At 40.2% G+C, this 19,147-nt stretch overlaps 2 protein-coding genes and 1 long non-coding RNA gene across 3 annotated transcripts in view; 2 read left to right on the top strand and 1 right to left on the bottom strand.

Moving 5' to 3' along the window:
* Positions 1 to 4,358, bottom strand: part of LOC117955258 (roundabout homolog 1-like) — an 85,181-nt gene extending 80,823 nt beyond the window's left edge. The window contains exon 1 of the mRNA XM_034889618.1: positions 4,193 to 4,358. The gene's annotated coding sequence lies outside the window, so the exon portion shown is untranslated. The remainder of the gene's footprint in view (positions 1 to 4,192) is intronic.
* LOC117955288 lies at positions 20 to 19,141 on the top strand. The gene is made up of 3 exons (XR_004659005.1): positions 20 to 31; positions 8,661 to 8,668; positions 18,962 to 19,141. It is a non-coding gene; the product is annotated as an uncharacterized LOC117955288 (long non-coding RNA).
* Positions 11,133 to 18,956, top strand: LOC117955272 (protein phosphatase 1D-like). The gene is made up of 7 exons (XM_034889657.1): positions 11,133 to 11,821; positions 13,821 to 14,049; positions 14,251 to 14,375; positions 14,481 to 14,662; positions 15,103 to 15,330; positions 15,682 to 15,769; positions 18,647 to 18,956. The coding sequence occupies exons 1-6, from the start codon at positions 11,299 to 11,301 to the stop codon at positions 15,763 to 15,765; spliced, it is 1,371 nt and encodes a 456-aa protein (XP_034745548.1). The 5' UTR covers positions 11,133 to 11,298; the 3' UTR covers positions 15,766 to 15,769; positions 18,647 to 18,956.
* Positions 19,142 to 19,147: the final 6 nt, after the last annotated feature.

The raw sequence follows: 19,147 nt of genomic DNA, 5'->3' as shown, positions 1-19,147 counted from the left end.
ATGAAAAGATCAGTATACATCCTGCTCCAACGTTAGTCGGACAGCATCGTCCTTTGCTTTCATTTTGCCGTCATGCTTCTATTAATTTGACCAGAAATTTAAGACCAATTAAGCCCTTTTTGGAAAAGGTTTTCTGTTTTACAATACAAGTAACCAATCTGCGTGTCATTCTGTGAGTGTTGCAATAACAAAGTGAAATAACACTTAACTTTTAGTACACTTTCATTAGCCTAATAAAGTCCTAGTATGGTCGAATCAGTTAAGACAATTCCTCTCACAAAGTGAGATCACACAGACTATATACAACCGTGTTCCTGTGTGGAATTCCACTAGAAAGAAGAAAGGAAGACAGATGGACTTTGCTCTGAAAGCCACCCAGCATGCAGCAAGTCTGTTTCCGTCTGATCCATCCACACACACCGAGGGAATGCAGATTACTAGGCTTCACTGTTGCTTTCCTATTATATTCCAACACACGAGTGAGCTTCTGCAGTACTTCTTATACATGCTCTATGTGTGCTTTCTGCAGAGCCGTGTGTACGCTTTGTGCTCCACAAAATGGCATGTGCTCATACATAATCCCAGTCAAACAGCATACAAACATGCTCACATTTACCTGCTTCACATTCCAAACCATAACCCCCCCCACAAACAAATGCACACCCTTACACACACACACAACATAGAACACACTCTTTCTCTCAAGTGGGAATCGTAATGAAACACGTTGACAGCGCCAGGCGGGAGAAATGGGAAATCAGTTGTACTGATCAGCCATCTGTGGTAAACCACTCTGTAACTCATCCTAGCGGTCTGATGGACAGCCAGCTTCTCTGGGATGCCTTGGCATCCTGTGCCCACCAACTCCATGCACCACTTTAATTGTTCTGTGAAATGCACACCAACAGCCAACATTGGGAATATGCCAAAAACTTGTGATTGAGGTATACCAACTAGTGACATGTTGTCAGTTTAGGAGAACTACCTTTTCTGTATATGAAGCAGAACAAGTTTGAGTTATTGTTCATTTCTAATTTTTTGGGTCAGATTTTGGTTATCAATCTTTCATGAAATGGCTAAATGGAGATACGAAAATATTGTGTTGAACAGATGATAAAAGATTGGAATAGCTTTTTCATTGTGATATCTTCAAAATATATTCCATTATAATCTATTATGCGGGCTAAGCTCATTTGTATGCATGACATAGCAATAAAAACTTGATTGAGTAAAATAACCTCTACTGAGATTCTACAATGTTTGGCCAATATAGTAAAGATGCTGAGGTTTCAAAAGCTGTGACAGCCAGAAACAATAACATTGTAATATAATATACAATATGAATAATATTCATATTAAAATCTGCTGTACATCATCATACACAAGGATGTATCGCTAACATAATTAGAAGGAAGACGGCATTTTGTAGAGTGCTGAATATTAAACGTGGGTGGTAATAATAAAATTGCATTGTTTAGTTTTATCTAACAAATCTACTGGTGAATAGGCTACAGAAAGGAGGATGGCAGGAAGTGGGTGTAGGCGGGGGAAAAAAACACAATACATCCAAGATGTAATTTAAAAATATGCCAGTGGGAAGAAAAAGATATGAGGGAACCAGAAAAAAGCCCCGAATGGAATGTATAATATCTTGATAACTGCAGTGGAAAAATGTTACTTTCACACCAGGATGTGTAAAGCTAATATAAAAAGAAAAGAAACAAGAATGGATCGAGTGAAAACAACAAAACCCAAGTCAGTGGTGCATCTTATGTAAAGATAAGCAGTCAACACAGTAAATGTTCAGTGAATTGAGCATTTCTAAATAACTTTGTGTTGGTCTTATTAGTATTAGTATAATGGAAATAAGCACACGCCCTGTAAGTATAACATACTGTGTCAAATACACCTGATGCTGTACTCATAACTGAACAAACACTCAACACATGCAAATGCCCGTACTCAAAGAAATGGCTAAATATCTGTCATCTGCTGTGAGCTATTAGGGAGAGTCTGCAGATCGAAGGAGACTGGACTGCTCATTTCCCCTTCCTTCTTCTGCCTATTGGGGAATAATCACAGCTTACCATCTAACATATTGTCAATAAGACAGAACAGGAGCTCCCCCTATACCACAGCTGACAGACTGCATACTGCAGAAAGCACTGGAGCGTGAACAGAATCAGCTTTCAGCATCCCCCTTCCCATGTTTTCTCCCTCCTAAATGCAATCCCCTGTACTCATAGAGGCAGATACAGGCCATGCATTATGTTATACCAGGGTTGCCGTGTCAAAAGGTGCAGGGGAAATACTTACATTCAAGAGACATATTTACATTGGATGCAGATCATAAGGAAAATAAGACATATGTCACTGCACCTGTAGCATTTGCAGGAATATAGGACTAACACACCTATTGTAAATGTAATATTGCATTGGTTATTTTGATATAAGGTCAAACTTGTTTAAATATGTACACACATCGGATGTGATCAACAGCTCTGTACTACAACACCGCCAGGGTGCAAAGTGAAAGTGGGGGGCACAACCAGGAAGCATGGTTCATTGATTTTTTTCTTTTGCACGGTAACTGGAGTCTAAATCAAGCCCACAGAGGGAGGTATATGTGGAATAGAGGTTTGTGCTTTTGAGTGCGCTTCCGATGATGATGTACACACAACACACACACCACCTGCATATATTATTGTCAATCAAGTAAGGCCATGCATTACACACTTTGTCATTTCACAAGGCTCACTGTCTCGTCATGTAAGACTGAAGAGTTCTTAACAACACCTGGCAGTTATCGCTGACATACGATTGTGTCTTTGGGGAAATGGATAGGGAGACAAATACAGGCTTTCATCTCTGCCACTACAATGCATTACTGGAGCTATCAGAGCAAAACAAAGGATATTAAAAGTATGAGAGGCAACGTCTGGGGCCCTGTCATGGCTCATAGTAACAAGTCATAGTCGGCTGAGTCGGCATTGTGGAGGAGAAAAACTAGTCTTAGTAACAGATGATTCCATGGCCTCGCCACGAGGGACAGTGACCTTTGGCCCCAGAAGATAAATGACTCTGATGTCAGCGTTAAAGACCTTAGACCCCTAAACATAAATAACAAAAAAATAATGAAGAAAATAAACTGTATGTTTGGTGTGGTATAAACATTTGATAAAGAATTTAGGTGTAAAGAGGAAAGGAGGAAATTTTGCTGATGACCTCCCAAATGAGATCAGCATGGTGCCTGCTGCAGCTAACCATTGTTTCATCTCTCCTCGATAAACCCCCGCAGGCCCACCTGAAGGCATTCACAGATTAGGGGTTTAATAGGGAATGCACTGACAACACTCAACTTTAATGCTATTCATACCTCCACACTGTTCCATTAAAAACTTCATACCTTCCCTTTCTTGGCTTGGAAAGCCAGTTATGGGCACCATTTGTTTGAGTTGATAGTACAGCCAAATAAACCAAACCCCCCAGATTAAGTGATCCTTCAAGATATGAGTTTGGATTTGCTTGAATGTAATTTTAGCAAGAGTTACTTGTACACAGCCGTAGCTTAATCCCTTTAGGGTTTTCATAACCACTAAAGGATTTTTAGAACCAGAAGCAAGAGAAGATAATATAATAAAAACAGCGAACATAGAGAAAGCTGAAGACATTGCAAATTGTGAAGCATTTTACCTATTTTCAAAGTAAATGTGTAATCCATTCTTTGTATATTAAATTTAATATATACATGCCAACCTATCCCATCCCACTACATTCTTAATAATCAGCAACATGGATGACTGGGCTTTTATTCTTTAAAGTACAGTTAAACAAATTATATAATAATTTTATACATGAGACTTTACTTCAAAATTTTCTTCAGTTAAAGTAAATATATGGAAGGAGAAATGCTAAAACATTGGAGGTATACTGGGCATTTAATGATCGTTTGGCAGCATGTAATCATCTGAATACAAATAACATTCACTACAAATTTGTATTAGCCACAAATAACTTTCAGCACCACAGCACGTGGACACTGACAGCATCTGCTCCTGTATGAATCAATGGGCAGGGAAATAATTCAATTCCCTCTGAAGCCACTTATGACAAAAACATGCAAACTCACAATAGTGACATTACTAAAGCTACTTGCCGAGCCTAAATGAAAGAGTACAACTTTACAACTCACCCCTCCAGGTTATTCCTCCAGCGTTATTGTTCCATTTTTCTCTTGTAAAGCCAAATCGCTGCCAGCTTGTGCTTTTGAGACATCCAAGTGAACAGCAGAGAGTGAAAGAAAAAAGAAGATACAATGCGGACCTGTAAAAGGAGGAGAAAAAATCAAACGACTGAGCCTACGCCAAAGGAAAAGCCTAAATAATCCATCTGTGATCCAGGAGACGCTATCAGATGGGGTGCATACAAATCACAATGCTACCTCTGCAGCAACCTAGGTCCAATATCCTCAGGGTCCTAAGGCTGCACTCAGATCATTTACTCTCACAGATTAAGCTTGACACACTCAAGAACGTTAGGAAATTGTGAATTTCAACAATAAGATTAGCATTAAGAATTTATTTTCTCAGACTACTAAAAAACAAGAATATTGTCATTTTTTACGTCACTTTTCTGTCATTGGGGACATCATTGACTACATAACTAACATGTGGAAAGTTGAAGACCATTCTGAATGCTGTACTGGTAAACCAGCGTTCTGTGAATTCTGAGAAAATTCATAATGTATTTGGAACATTTCTAGAGGAGTAAGGAATGAGGAAGTCTGTCTTGTAGTCTGTCTTGCATTACAAAGTGAGCTGTTATGGTTTGTCACAATTTGTAGTCCAGTGCATATAATGTACACGGACTGAATATTTTAATGGTTTTCCAAATGTAGCATCACAGTTAAAGATAACTGCAGCAATAAGTAGAGAACCACAATGTGGGTTGTTGCAGTACAGGGACAAATCCCTGCATTGTGGCTCACAATCTGCAGAAAAGCATCCCACAGGGTGTGTGTTCACCTGCAGCAAAGCCAGCCTCTGTCTCTGTCACTGAGTGAAATTGAAATTTGTAGTTGCCCATTTATTTTTGCTACCTGCTTATTCCTAATCAGGTATTTACAGTGGGGGAGCTGTAGTTTTAGCGTGCATAGGCACCAAAGCAGGAAAATACCCAACACCGCTATGGAGATAGCAAACACAATTTTAGATTATTTTAGTCTACCGGAATTCTGCCATTGTGTGAAGTCTCCCACTTTCCACCCCTCTGTGTATAATTCATGACCAGATTACCTGTGCCAATGTCCAATGAATAGTTGTTTACAAATATAGATTTTTTTATTTTATTGTATTGGAAACAATGTCCTCAATGACGGATGAATGCATCTTCTTCTGTGTAATGATGCGTGCAACAAAAGGAGAATTGATCCGCAACACTGTTCGGCAGCTATCTATTCAATTCTGTCTACTATGCAGCAGTGTGAGGGTTTCAGGGGATTGCACACATTAGCCAAATACGCAGGTGCTTTAGCTGTGTTGCATTCATTGATGTTGTTATGAAAAGAATTCAAAAGCCTGTCTACTAATGTAGCTCAGCGTAAGTTCTTTCAGGAAGACCTAACTTTTAATCGGAGCACTGCTAATCACTTCAGTTGTTTCTAATATCTGTATCTAATCTAATATCTGTATCTAATAAATATACTTTTGCCGCGTAGAAATGTACATGTCTGCAACTAGTCTCTCCTGATTGAAAAATAGCTCAGCATAAATTCTTTCAGGAAGTCATAGCTAAATCAATTCAATGCTCTCTTCCTAAACAGAATCAGGTGATGGAGGCGTTCACTTTCCTGCTTAACCAATCAGAATCGTACACAAATGTCAAGGGCCAATCACAGAGTCAAAACCCGGCTTTGCTGTCGTTGCAGGCAAAGAGTGCAACCCTCCACCTCTACCTCCAGTCCTCTACTCCAGCTGACCGGTCTGGACCTCCTTTGATCTGGTCTTCGGGCTCCTTTGTCGCCCCCACCAGTGTCTAGATTCCATTGGGGGGTCTGATGGTTCTCTAGCTCTATATTTACATAGAAAATATTTGTATAGCGATGGAGTCTAATCGCCAAAGACTTTGTACATTTTATTGACTTTTACAATAAACCTCATTTGCATATCTGCAAACAAGTCTCTCCTGATTGAAATTCCTTTTGTATTTATGGACGATTAGTTTTCGTTCAGGCATATTCCCTTCCAGGGCCCAATGTTCATTTCTAACTGACAGTAAATCAGGGGACTCAAAGCAACCCTCAGACCTGCACAGTATGCCGTAGACCTGAAAACACACACTGTATCAGTGAGGTTAAAGGTGCTCTAAGGGATGTTGGGTGACGGCACTTCTTGTTGACATTAAAATGTCTTTTCAAACATAATGAGGCTAGCTTGCCCCGCCACGCTAACCCCTCAACCCCCCACCCCCAATTCCGTCTTGTTGGTGATTGGCTGTAACTCTGGAAGACAGTTTGTTCTGTTTGGATTTGGTGGTGCAGGTTGGCACAGTTAGTTTTTTTGCTGTTTGTGGACCCTGGGCTGTCTACAGAGACACGTTTTTTTACTGTGTGTTCTAGGGAGAGGCAGCTAGCAAATGTTTGAGATGTTTGCTGTATGCGACAATAAATGTAGCCTAAAAAACGCGTGACACCGCTTAGAGCACCTTTAAGCCGTCACATTTTGGCTTTTAGGTAGGCTTTTCTTACCTGTAATTCTTCTGTATAAGTAAAGATGGGGAAATGTATAGAGTCTGATGTTGCAATGGAGGGGCATCAGGGCGTGTAACACACAACAATTCTTTTCAACTGCACTCTTATCAAGAGCGCTCTTATCCAGATCCTCATCTAACTCAGCAGTGCGGTTTTGAATTAACCTCAAGTCAATATCATGGTCATCTATCAGGCTGACATGAGCAGACTGGTGAGTGTTACATTGGAAAGATAATCATCTCAAGAGGAAACGTGGTCTTCTCTGGTTGAAAAATGTTGCTCAGCAGATCAAGTCACTTGCAGTTTGAACCTGAGGTGAAATAGGCTACACAAAGACGGACAGTGTGTGACAACCAATCATAAAAACCATATATGTTTTGTCACTGGAGGATGAAGGATATCTCTTGATTGTTTTTGTTGTGAAGCAAATTACCTCAATTTGTATGGACGTCCCTTTATCCCTTTCAGTATTTAAACAATAAAACATAGGTTGATGAAGCAACATTATCTAAGTGTCTTATATTTATCCATGCTCTTTGTCACCTTTGCCATGTACTTTCTTAACCTCATAATCATCATCATCATCATGTAATTGTCATGATTACTACACTATGTCCCCATGAATGATGGCATTAAAGTACCATCAAACTCTGGAAGTAGAAATGTTATTAAGTGACAGTTTTTTCCATTTCCCCATCTAATTTGTTAAATTAAAGCTAATAAATGAAGGAAAAGCTCATTGCTGGTGCTAGTGAGTTTGCAGAGAAAACATTGGACAATCACAATGTCAGATAATTGCTATTTCAATCCTACAGCATCTGTAAAGTCAGAGCATTTTACAGATGTTCACTTCACTTAGTTGTAAGATACCTTTTTTGCACTCATTCATCTGCAAAAACAACCCTTATTATATTTTTTCCCCCATCCATGACCTATTAAGAACATAAATAGCATGATTGATAAAAGGCTTGATAAACGCAGATTCACATTAACAAATTACTTACATATTTATACAGATAAGAGATACAACTTTCAGGGTGAATTTGTTAATCGTATTGATGGTTTCCATCTCGTTTATGTGTTAACATGTTTTAGTTGGTTGAGTAATCAACCTATAGAATCTCAATTCTGTTTTAATTCTTACATGCAGTGAGATGATGAGTCGGCACCAGCCTCTTTAAAAGTGTTGGAAATGGGCATTCTCCTGTGTCTTCTCTCTATTACAAAAGAAAAAGACCAAAGTGAGATTTGGGTTGAAACCTGTTGGCCCTTGGTTCTATTCTCTCTTTTCCCTGCTCCGTGGTCTTGGTCTTAACATTTGTAGCTTGATGATGAACCTGTCAGATAGACTAATGGCCAGCCCGGAGGTCAACTGAGGTCCAAATATGATATATTTACCTTGTTAAATCACCAATTAATCATTATACTTTGACCAGCGTGTATGCTGATTAGAGATATAAATGCCTTCGAGAAGACACACACACACACACACACACACACACACACAGTTTAACTGTGATTTGCTCATATCAAAAAATGGTTAAATTACCATACATTCATATGGTAATATTTGAGTGCCATTCCGTTTCTCCTCTTTGGTTGGGCTGACTGACACTTCAGAAGGCAGAGAGCCAAACAAAGCTATTTTTGTGGATGGACCATTATTCAAGAGCTGCATGGGGAATCTGTGAGAATGCAATCCAGGTGTCATTGCCCCTTGGTAATCTCTCTCGTCTTCAGGAATTCATTTTCTCAGCGGCTTCACTTGAAAATGACATTCTGACACCATTTACATGGAAATCACTTTGCCTCTTCATCTGTAATAGTGGCCTGTGTGCAGCCAGGGCCTCTCAGAGGGCTAGACTATTAATGGACATAAACAGTAAAGAGAATGAAGAAAGGGAGGAAGAAGAAAAGAAGGTAAAGAAAGAAAGAACAAAAATGAAGAATAGGGTGGATACTTAAACATGGGATGTTCAGGGTTAAAGTCAAGGACAGAGCTTTGGGTATTAAGGGATGGAGAAGGGATGAAGACACTGAGGGAAAGTAGAATGTGGGAAATTCCTGTTTCTCCTCTAAAGCCAATGTATCGTCTCTCTCCCCCTCTTACTCCCTCTCTACCTCTCTCATACACAAGAGAGAGATGTAAAGATTTTCCTTGAAAGAAGAAACGAAAACCACCATCAAAGCTAACAGCTGAGTAGGTCTTGAGAGTAAGCATATTAGGTTGTTAGACTGCACTAAGAAACGCTTTAAGTAAAAAGTATGTGTCCTTATTTGGAAAGACGTCTGATTATTACCATGCATCTATTTTAGCTTGTAAATTTACGTCAATCATGTATGTGGTAGTGACCATCACAATGCAAACCCAAAATTTGAAATTGTCTGTGAACTTCAACAGCTGCGTTTATGTAATAAAAACAGCAATATTTCACTTCAATCTCAACAGCCACATCTCTCAAGTCCAAAAAGGCATGGCTGTAGTGCATTACACACATACTGCGCATCTCCATACACACTGCACACACTTGTACTACTTGCACAATTGTGACCACAGGCATACATGCATGCTTACAGGAACATATTAGCATTGCACATAAATATATGTCTGCCACAGGTGGGATTACCTTGTCAAGTCATGAATCAATGTGTGTCATATGATAATGAATGTAAAAGTAGTTTTCATGTGAAGACAATACATCAACATATGAGATCCCTTGTTGCATTTTATACTTGTGTTAAAATAGATGCATGTGGTGTCAACATGCCTTTTGTGATAATTCCTTTTTTAAACTATGTATGTCAAATTTGTGTGAAAAAGGGGGAAATGGTAATGAATTAAGGTAATTTGCTTGATTCTAGTCAGAATATGACATGAACTTCCCGACCTAGAATGTTGTGGCTGGGGCTAAATTCGGCTAGCATTCCAGACTAAATAACCATGCTAATAACACTAACAATGGCCACATTCTATTCCGGTGCTGCAGTAAGCTGTGACATTGAGCCGGCGTTTAGACACACAACAATGACTCTGAAAACATATCAGCTAAATGGAATTAATTTATTAATTGAACCAGTTACACCTGTAGTGCTGTGTGTCAACATGTCCTAACGGCCAACTTCACCAAAGTTTAGCTTTAGGCCATTCCAACTCGTGTATGTGAGCAGGTTTGAGCAAGCCCTCGAGGCAAGTCTCCACGAGCTGCAAATCAAAATGCAGTTCTTTTTAATAGGCCTACTATATGTTGACAACGGCTTTTGAATATTTTCAAATTACCCTAAATATTTTTTTAAAGAGCACGTTGCTAAAGAAAATAGTTACTTTTCTATCAAGCATGCCGTTGCACTGTCTGCGTGAACGGTAGGTTTAAGCTACGTTAGCTTAGCTAGTTTTGAAGCTAATGATTAATGTAGCTAATGGCAATTTTCCAAACATTCAAAAGCTGCATGCACGCGCGTCTGTAAATATTAAATATTTGTGGAGGACAGACTCCTGTCACAACTGTATGTATATGGCAACAACAGAAAGTGACAAGTGTTTAAATATTGTCTGCTTATGTTGAGTTATAAAAATGTAAGTGAATTCTGTTTATGTATGATGCAGCCGGGTTGGGATAATATGTATTTTGTCTCTGTGAAGAGGTCAAGACGGTCCTTTTGTCTCTCCCCTACTCCCTCTCTCTCTTCCCCTGTCTCTGCCTCAAAGAACTCAAAACTTAGAAAGACACCAAGTGCACCACCAGGAAGAATCCTTCTGTCTCCTACCCCCTGGTGTCTTAGATAGTGTAGGACAATAGAATGTTGATTAACTGTATTTTTGTTAGAATTTCTCACTTACATGATATTCAGGACTGGTCTCATGCGACTCCATCAGGGAGAAGTATGGATTAAGTCTGCTGTCAGCTGCAGTGTTAGCATGTTTTCTGTGGTATTCTCTTTGTCTTATCATCTTCATCATACTGTTTCATTAAACCTTTTCTTAATTCTCAATTGGACCCTCAGCCTCTCTTCGTCCTCATGAAATCAAAGTAGTTAAAGATAGTTAGATTTTTCTAACACTTACTTTGGCTATTGTTCTGCAACACGAGGGGGGGGGGGGGGGGGGGTATGGGCAAAATTCCTCATTTTTTAAGAGTATATTAGAAAGTTATTTAGAGTTACCATACTGCGATAGCACAGCAGCTGGGAGTCGTCTATGACAACATTGAGAATGATATCATCAAATGAGTCATGAAAAGGGTCATATTCACAACAGTTTGAAGTTGTTAGTTGACTGTAATGTGATCGCTACATGTAATTCCAACTTCTTGAAGCGCCAGTGAAGGTAGCATAGTCGTGCGTGTCATGCGTAGTTGAAAAGTCGATAGGTGGGTAAAACAGGACGTCATTACGTACAGCGGGACGTCTCAGAGAAGATAAACAAAAAGGAAGGAAGCCTTCGGCCATACAATCGCGGCAAAATCGGTTCGAAATTTTTGCTTGGAAGCTAAAATTAACAACTACATGTGCCCTTATATTGCTTAGATAGTTACCAATTGGCGTTAACAATCATGGACGAGGGAATAATATTTCGTATGAGTGCATATTCCGAGCAAGGTGGGAGGAAATACATGGAGGATGTTGTCGATATAAGGATCGAGTACGAGCCGACACAGTCGCCGTCGCCAGGCGAAGATTATCCAAATTCGCAGGGACATGGAGGACAGGGGAAAGCGGAGAGTGAACCTACAAAACAGACTGAAAAGGAGACACGTGACCCTAACGTTGCTGCCGAAGCAGTCCCAGTTTCGGCAATGTGGGTAGAGAGTCTCTCAAATGAGGACAGTGGAAACAACAGTGCACCGGTGTCGGAGGGAAAAGTCGCAGGGCAAGCGGTCGACACTCGGAGGTCGGTGGCGTTTTTCGCCGTTTTTGATGGCCACGGGGGTCGAGAAGCAGCACATTTCGCACGAGAGAATCTGTGGGAGTTATTGAAAAGGCAGCGGGGGTTTTGGTCGAAGGATCACAGTGAAGTGTGTGCTGCTCTAAAGAAAGGGTTCATCGCCTGTCACCATGCAATGTGGAAAGAGCTACGTAAGTCATCAAAGTTAACGTTAGCCTGCTTGGATGTTTCCCCCCCATATTGTTCATAATTGTTGCGTTCATCAGCTGGTGTTATAATGTCCATTCCTCTGCCAAATGAGCCATCCTGTTACATAGGAACACAATGAGCCGTCATCTGACCATAACACAACTTTCAGAGTTGACATACCGGTATACCCTGCTGGGATGTTTTCATCACAACACTAGCTGCATAGATATAAGTGGATCAAGGGCTAAAAGGGGGAAAAAATAAACCTTTTGCTAACTTGCAGTCGTAAAATACTTAACCCTTGTGTCAAAACTGTAAATGAGCAATTTTAAGACACTTTTTGACGTTCTTTCAACATTTTCTTCATTTTTGTAACACTACCATCAGTTTACATCACTAACCCCAATATATTACCACTAGTTTTACACTATTTTTTTTGATTGGTCAAGAAACCTCATTTATATGAAATTATGTCATTTTGTTGTCTTTTGTCAAAGTTTTTTTTTTTTTAAACCCAGAAATCAATAAAGTAGTGGACTGATCCTTTGTTTAGCTTGCAAGAAGTGTTATATGGAACCATCCATGTGATATTTTCTCACAATTTGGGTGAAAGAATCCCAAATTTGTTATGTAGAAACTTTTAAAAACGGGGCAAATTTGACCCCAGGATAACAAGAGGGTTAATGTAGCTATGCAGTCCTATTATGTGCATTATACAATCCTATTATTTCTGTAAATGTGGGGCTAATATCAGGTTCCAATATGTTTTTGATTTTGGTGATGACCTTGCACTTATGTTCACCCAGTGCAGTGGTATGTACAGTATGTATAATATGATTATACATTAACTATTTACAACACTGTTATTGAAAATGTGAATTTTGTTCATCTTTCTCTTAATATGACAGAAACACATTGTATTTTCCTCTCACATGAAATACTGCAAACATCTCTCTGCAAAAAGGGTTTGTAGAAAGCGTCACTGAGTCAGGAAAGGTGTCTTAAAAGGAACCTAGAAGAAGCGGGAATTATTGTAAAAGTTCTTGTCCAGATCACATCATTTTACTACGGCGAAAAGTTAAGCAAACAGCAGCACATCTATGATATTAACATAGTTAATTAATCCAATATTAAAGTGAAAATGGATAAAGACCACAATGGCCAACAAGTAGCTTTGGCAGCTTGTTGGAGATCACCGGGGACACTGATCCTGATACAAGTATGGAAGAACTGTCCGCTGTAATGAGGACTGTTGAAGTTTAATTTCAGTCTGGTTAGTAGAATGTAATACTGGTTAAGCCTCAGCTAAAGACCTACAAAGATACATTTCTATGGCAACATGGGCCAAACCTATTTAATCATGCTTCATGAAACTGAATTTCTCCCCCCAAAAAAGTCATATGTAAGCCTGGATTATGTGGTCATCAGGCTTTATGAAATCGCTCTCTGACCGGTGGCTATCCAAAGCTATCCAAACCTCTTAGTGGGCAAATTATTTTACACGTATTGTTATCCTATGCTAGTATCATTTCTTGTGGTAGATGGGTTTAATGACGAGGAAAGGCTGCCTGACCTAGACAATATTAACGCCTTAATGCCAGATTGAAAGGCTTCTTAATGATCATATTCCTTATTCTTAACCCTCTTGTGCCTCAATTGGTTTATTGTGGAAATCAGACATGAGTCCAGTAAGAGAGAGATTCCCTCTCTGCTAGTTGCTGCCTGTGGTACTTTTGTTAAGTATTACTTTTTGTCTTAAATCTAACCATATGTCTTGAAAAAAAAAAAACTACTCCTGTAGTATTTAAAAGCCTGTATGTTGGGATTTCAAGTGATGAATCATAGCTATTTTTTTTTTTTTAAATGGACAATGTATTACCACGTTGGCATTGTGTCACTGCCCTTACTGATACTACCAACAGTGTTTCCCTCACACACCTTCACCATAATGATCAGTGAGTAACAATCATTTTCCTTTCTATCGATCTTTTGCCCCTACAGCGGAGTGGCCAAAGACTATTACTGGCCTGCCCAGTACATCAGGCACCACAGCCAGCGTGATTGTGATCCGCGGAGTTCACATGTACGTTGCCCATGTTGGGGATTCGGCAGTAGTGGTTGGTGTGCAAGAAAATGACTCGGATATCAGGCTCCAGGCACTTGAAATAACACAGGACCATAAACCTGAACTTCCTAAAGAAAAACAAAGGATTGAACGACTGGGTGGCAGGTGAGTTGGTTGAGGACTTGTCCTGTGGAGGTGTTTTTCAAGATTGAGTTTCATTATAAGGTCAGGGGCTAAAAACATCACATGATTGAGGGCAGATAGTTTCTTGCACTTTCTTGTCCCTTTCATCCTCGCTGTATTTCCTGTCAAGCTTGAAAGCTTGCCGTTGTGTTGACGTTTGTTCTGTTATTCTTGTAACTGTAGTGTAATGAAGAAATCTGGGGTGAACCGTGTTGTGTGGAAGAGACCCAGGCTGACCCACAACGGCCCTGTGAGGAGGAGTACAGTCATCGACCAGATCCCCTTCCTTGCTGTGGCCCGGTCCCTCGGTGAATATAACACTCTTGTCGGTTATACCCTAGGTGTTTGGTAATGAATCATTTTTGTTTAATTTTTGCTCCAAAAGTGATTCATATTTCCGTATCTGTTGAAAGGTGATCTGTGGAGCTACGATTTCTACAGCGGGGAGTTTGTGGTTTCTCCAGAGCCCGACACCACCGTGATGACGCTTGACCCCAGCCGGCATCGCTACATCATCCTCGGCAGTGACGGGCTGTGGAATATGATGCCACCCAGCAATGTGGTCAATATGTGTTGTAGCCACGACAAAATGGTGGTACGTACTGTAGTTACAGCGCAGCAGCTACTTATGAAAAGTGGTTCGCAGTTAATCCTGTAGTATGGAATGTGATTTTAATTTTAATTTTTTAATTATTTTTAAAGTAGTTATAATATATTTAGCTTTTTTTTAAGATTATATTTCGGGCGTTTTTCGGCTTTTTTTGACAGCTAAAGAAATGAAAGGAGAGAGGGAGGGGGGGCGGGGAATGACATGCAGCAAAGGTCCGCAGATCGGAGTCAAACCCAGGCCCTTTGCATTGAGTAGGAAATCTCTATATATGGGCGTCCGCTCCACCAACTGAGCTACCCAGGCACCCAGAAGTATCTATCTTCACACTTGTCGAAGCCTGGAAGCTTTAGAATTAACCAGATTCTATGTAATCTTCTTTCTCTTGCCGCCTCTTTTATTCATTTATTTTCATTTTTTGCTTCCAGGGACCAAAGGGAATGTCTTGCGCCCGCCGCCTGGGAGTCACAGCCCTACTGTTTTGGAAAGAACGCATGCTCCGTGCAGACAACACAACAGTTATTGTCCTGGCCCTACAGGTGCGCGGGGACCCGCCCATCCCTATGCATCAAGAGGAGATCGTCGTCGACATGTCTACAGGAATGGACCATGTTCCATTCCCAGGAACTACTTATAACACATGTCAGGTCCCACAGGTGAGTGCCAGAGCATCGCTGCATCCTCCATGTGTAAGATTTATTAGGATGAACCATATAAAACATGCAGTGATTTAGATTTTTTTCAAAATCGGAGTCGGTCGCTGCTGGAGAAAGTGACCCAGGACCACTCTAACATTGGCAAAATACGCTGAATTATATTTGTGTGTTGTTTGCTATTCACTGTATATATTCCAGTTGATTTTTTTTGTCATTTTGTACTTATACTTTCACCTGTTAAAATATGAAAGTTTGTAGTTGCTGGGGTTTTTGATGTAAGGTCATACCGGCGGTTTCTATCATTGGACCATTGCTTTCAAACAAATCACTCTTTGTTATTGGGGCCAACAGGAGGAGCATGACGACGACATGTTTTTTGAAGAAGATGGGATTTATGGAGAAGATCATGAGGGATGGCCGTGCCTGGAGTGGTAGTGAGGTGACTGTTATAAAAATGTATCAACGTGCCAATGAATTATATGATCTATTAGCAGAATAGCCAGGCTCGCCTTGTCACACGGTGGCTAAAATTCAGCTATTTGGATATGAAAACGACAAACCTCTCTTACAGCTGGTTGGTCTTCTCTGCTGGCGAGCATTGATAAGCTACAGCTGTATTAATATTGCATTGCTATAAAAGAGCTGTAGATCATTTATTTCTTTGAATGTGTTGCCCAGTATTAACCAAGTCCATTCATTACAGATTCAGATAACCAATACAATGAAATGACATTGTTAATTAAAGATGGTTACCATCACTGTCACCTTAAACCTTCTTCCCACTTTAACCAGTAGAGGGAGACAGTGGAATTAAAAAGGCTTAGTAAAATATATTCTCAATATTTTGACAAAAACAATTCACTTATTACAGTATACTGGATATTACACCCTTCATAGTTTCCTGTATTCAATTTTAATATGTACCAAGTGAGAAGACAGTGACATTGTTGATGATTTGCTTTTTATAGGATCATATGATCGCATTTGATCAACAAACATGTGTCTCTGTTTGTCTCATTCTGTCCCATCATCCAGTTTTGATCAAATACAGTTTTTAAAGACCAGGGGTCTCGTTTATAAAACTCTCTAGGATCCTTACTAAAAGTGTACAGACGCCCAAAATGGCGTATACGCCCAAAGAAATTCAGATATATAAAACCATGTGCATGCAAATACAGTATGTAAGCAATGTTCCCTTTAGAAATCACAGATTACCCACAGGAGTGCATGCAGTACGTGAATCAGCCTCTTATCACGCCTGTACACGCCCATTTTTAACCATAAATAGTCAATACAAAGCACCATGTGAATGCTCATAAGTTTCTTGACACCAAATCATGACGACTTGCGGAGAAAAAGCAAAAAAAACTCTCAGACGGTCGGGAATTTCTGCAAATCGAATTATAATTTTGACCTGTTCTGGCACAGTGTAGGGAAACCTGGCTACACAGGCAGTACGGCACTAGGGGACAGCTTAGAGACATTATAAACCGGATCTACAGGTAAATGATAAGATTTGACCTGAGCTGTATTTTATCCCAACAAGTCTTAGTGATAAAGTTGAAGATTATAATATTTGTATAAAACACTGGTTGTGAGGACCTGTTTAAGAGAAAGATGAACAAAATTCACATTTTCAGTAACAGCGTTGCCCTGTCTACTGGACCCAAGTTCGTCCATAGATCCAAGAGCACAGCTTTAGGGAATTGAAATCGTCATATTAGCGGGTCATCGCCATTGTCCCTGAAGTATCTTTCCCTTCTGATTCTTCCCTTGGCTTGGGGGGGGGGCAGTATTTACAACAACTTGTGCTTGTTAACACTTTTCCAAAAGCATTAACTATATCCCCCACCCAGAGATACAATTTGAAGATGAAAGTGTAAAAGGCAAACACACTTTTCTTCCTAAAGTTCGGACCGATAACGAGGACATTAAGGCTGTATTTTCAGACTTTGACATTTGATGATTTATGCGCAGTATTAAAGATAGATATTTAGTTATTTACACTATGTTCCGCTGTTATTTAATGCTAAGGTATTTGATGCTATCATGTATTCCATGGAGTCATCTCATCCTCCTGTGCTCCGTAGCGAACAATGACATTAAGAATGAATTTGGATTTAAGATTTGAGTTGGTAGGAGTTTATGAAAGAATAATCACTCAGTACAAGCAGAAATAACACTGCTGGATTTATCTTCATGATAACGTGGATGATATGGAGAGGAAACACCGTGTGAGGCATCGATACTATAAGAATAATCATTATTCCCACATTTACTTTCAGCAGTCGGACATCAGTTCCCTACCTTACCATCTGCGTCGCTAATTCCCATTGTCTCCAAAATATGCACACGCATGTATCAGAAACTTTGCGTGGGAAGTGGCTCACGCACATTTTCAGCCCATTTTGTTTATAAACGAGACCCCAGATCTGTACTTTACATAACCCTTTTAAGAGGAGAGGGGTTTTCTTTGGGAGAAGAAGATGGTCATTTGATTGTTCTTATTTAGCCTTAACATTTTTCAACAGACCACTATAAATATACAGAGTGAATAGCAACAAGATGGAGAGTGTTAGGAATGTTTCTACCTCCCTCATTACACAGCTTCAGCGTTTGTAATTGAAAGTCAGAGATCTTTTTCCACTGCCTAGATTCTCTAGCCTGGAAAACCAGACCCATATCCAAAAGGATTAAAGGTCTGGCACTGTGTAATGAAAGTAGCCCATCTCAGGGGGGGGGCACCAAGCGTGCATTTGAAAATCTCCCTGCACGCAATTGGATAACACTACGACCAATCACAACAACACACGGGGCGGCGTATCCAGAGCCCCATACGCTTACCTGCTAGCGGAGCTAACTGCTAGATTAAACTGTGGTCATCTGTTCATCTCGCCTCTGGCCCGCCTACATCAGATACACCGATGTGATTGGTGCAGCTCGGCTACAAGTGCATAGTTAATGAGCAGCATTACTTGATGCCAGAGTAACTCTCTGAGCAAATTCAACATGTGCTTTTGTGAGAACTCTGGATTTCCAGGGTATAGATTCTCTACAATCATCTTGGAATCATTTGAACACATCTTAACTCAATATTGTTTGTCAAACTATTGTTTATTGCCATGATTTTAGTCTGCGTCCATTTGTAACAGCTTTCGTCTGTGTCTCATTTATTCATTTTAGATAGATCAATAGCAAGTTGTGTGTTCAGAGCATTTGACTAACATAATTTGAATTAATTAAATGTATAAAGACATGTATATCATAGTACATGATATGGAATTATAACCTCTTATTTGCATTTTTTTTATGTCAGCGGATTGTTGCAGCAAATGCTTCCACATTTGGGCTGTACGAAGCAGCTTTCTGTGCCACGGCTCAGCTCTTACCTGATGTTGACTCTGTGAGGGCCACACTGCCCCCACCCCCCTCACCCCCCTCAGAGGGTTTCGTGAATGTTTTCCAAAAGCATGACTCCAAAACCCAAATGAACTGTGCAACTCATCCGTTAAAAAAAAAAAAAAAAAAAAAAAGGTCTCGCCGTACACCGCACGTCGCCCCTGAACTAAGAGGTCCTCCCCGTCTGCTTGGCCGGTCTTCCGACAAAAGTTTCTCCCAGAAGACGCCCCAGCTCCCCTGAGGAAAGCCGCATCCTACCACAGCACCACAACGCGGCCTTATGCGTGTGCTGAATCTTGTTTCATAGAAACGGCGTCTTTGCCCTGAGGATGGATCTCCATCGCGTCAACTTTGCTCATGGACCAGGTGTGCCACAAACCTGGTCCTAGATGTATACTTTTTATACAAAGGTTTTTGT

The sequence above is a fragment of the Etheostoma cragini genome, chromosome 13 (genome assembly GCF_013103735.1).
Source record: "Etheostoma cragini isolate CJK2018 chromosome 13, CSU_Ecrag_1.0, whole genome shotgun sequence".
NCBI classification, from domain to species: domain Eukaryota; kingdom Metazoa; phylum Chordata; class Actinopteri; order Perciformes; family Percidae; genus Etheostoma; species Etheostoma cragini.
This window is presented reverse-complemented; position numbering and strand designations above follow the sequence as displayed.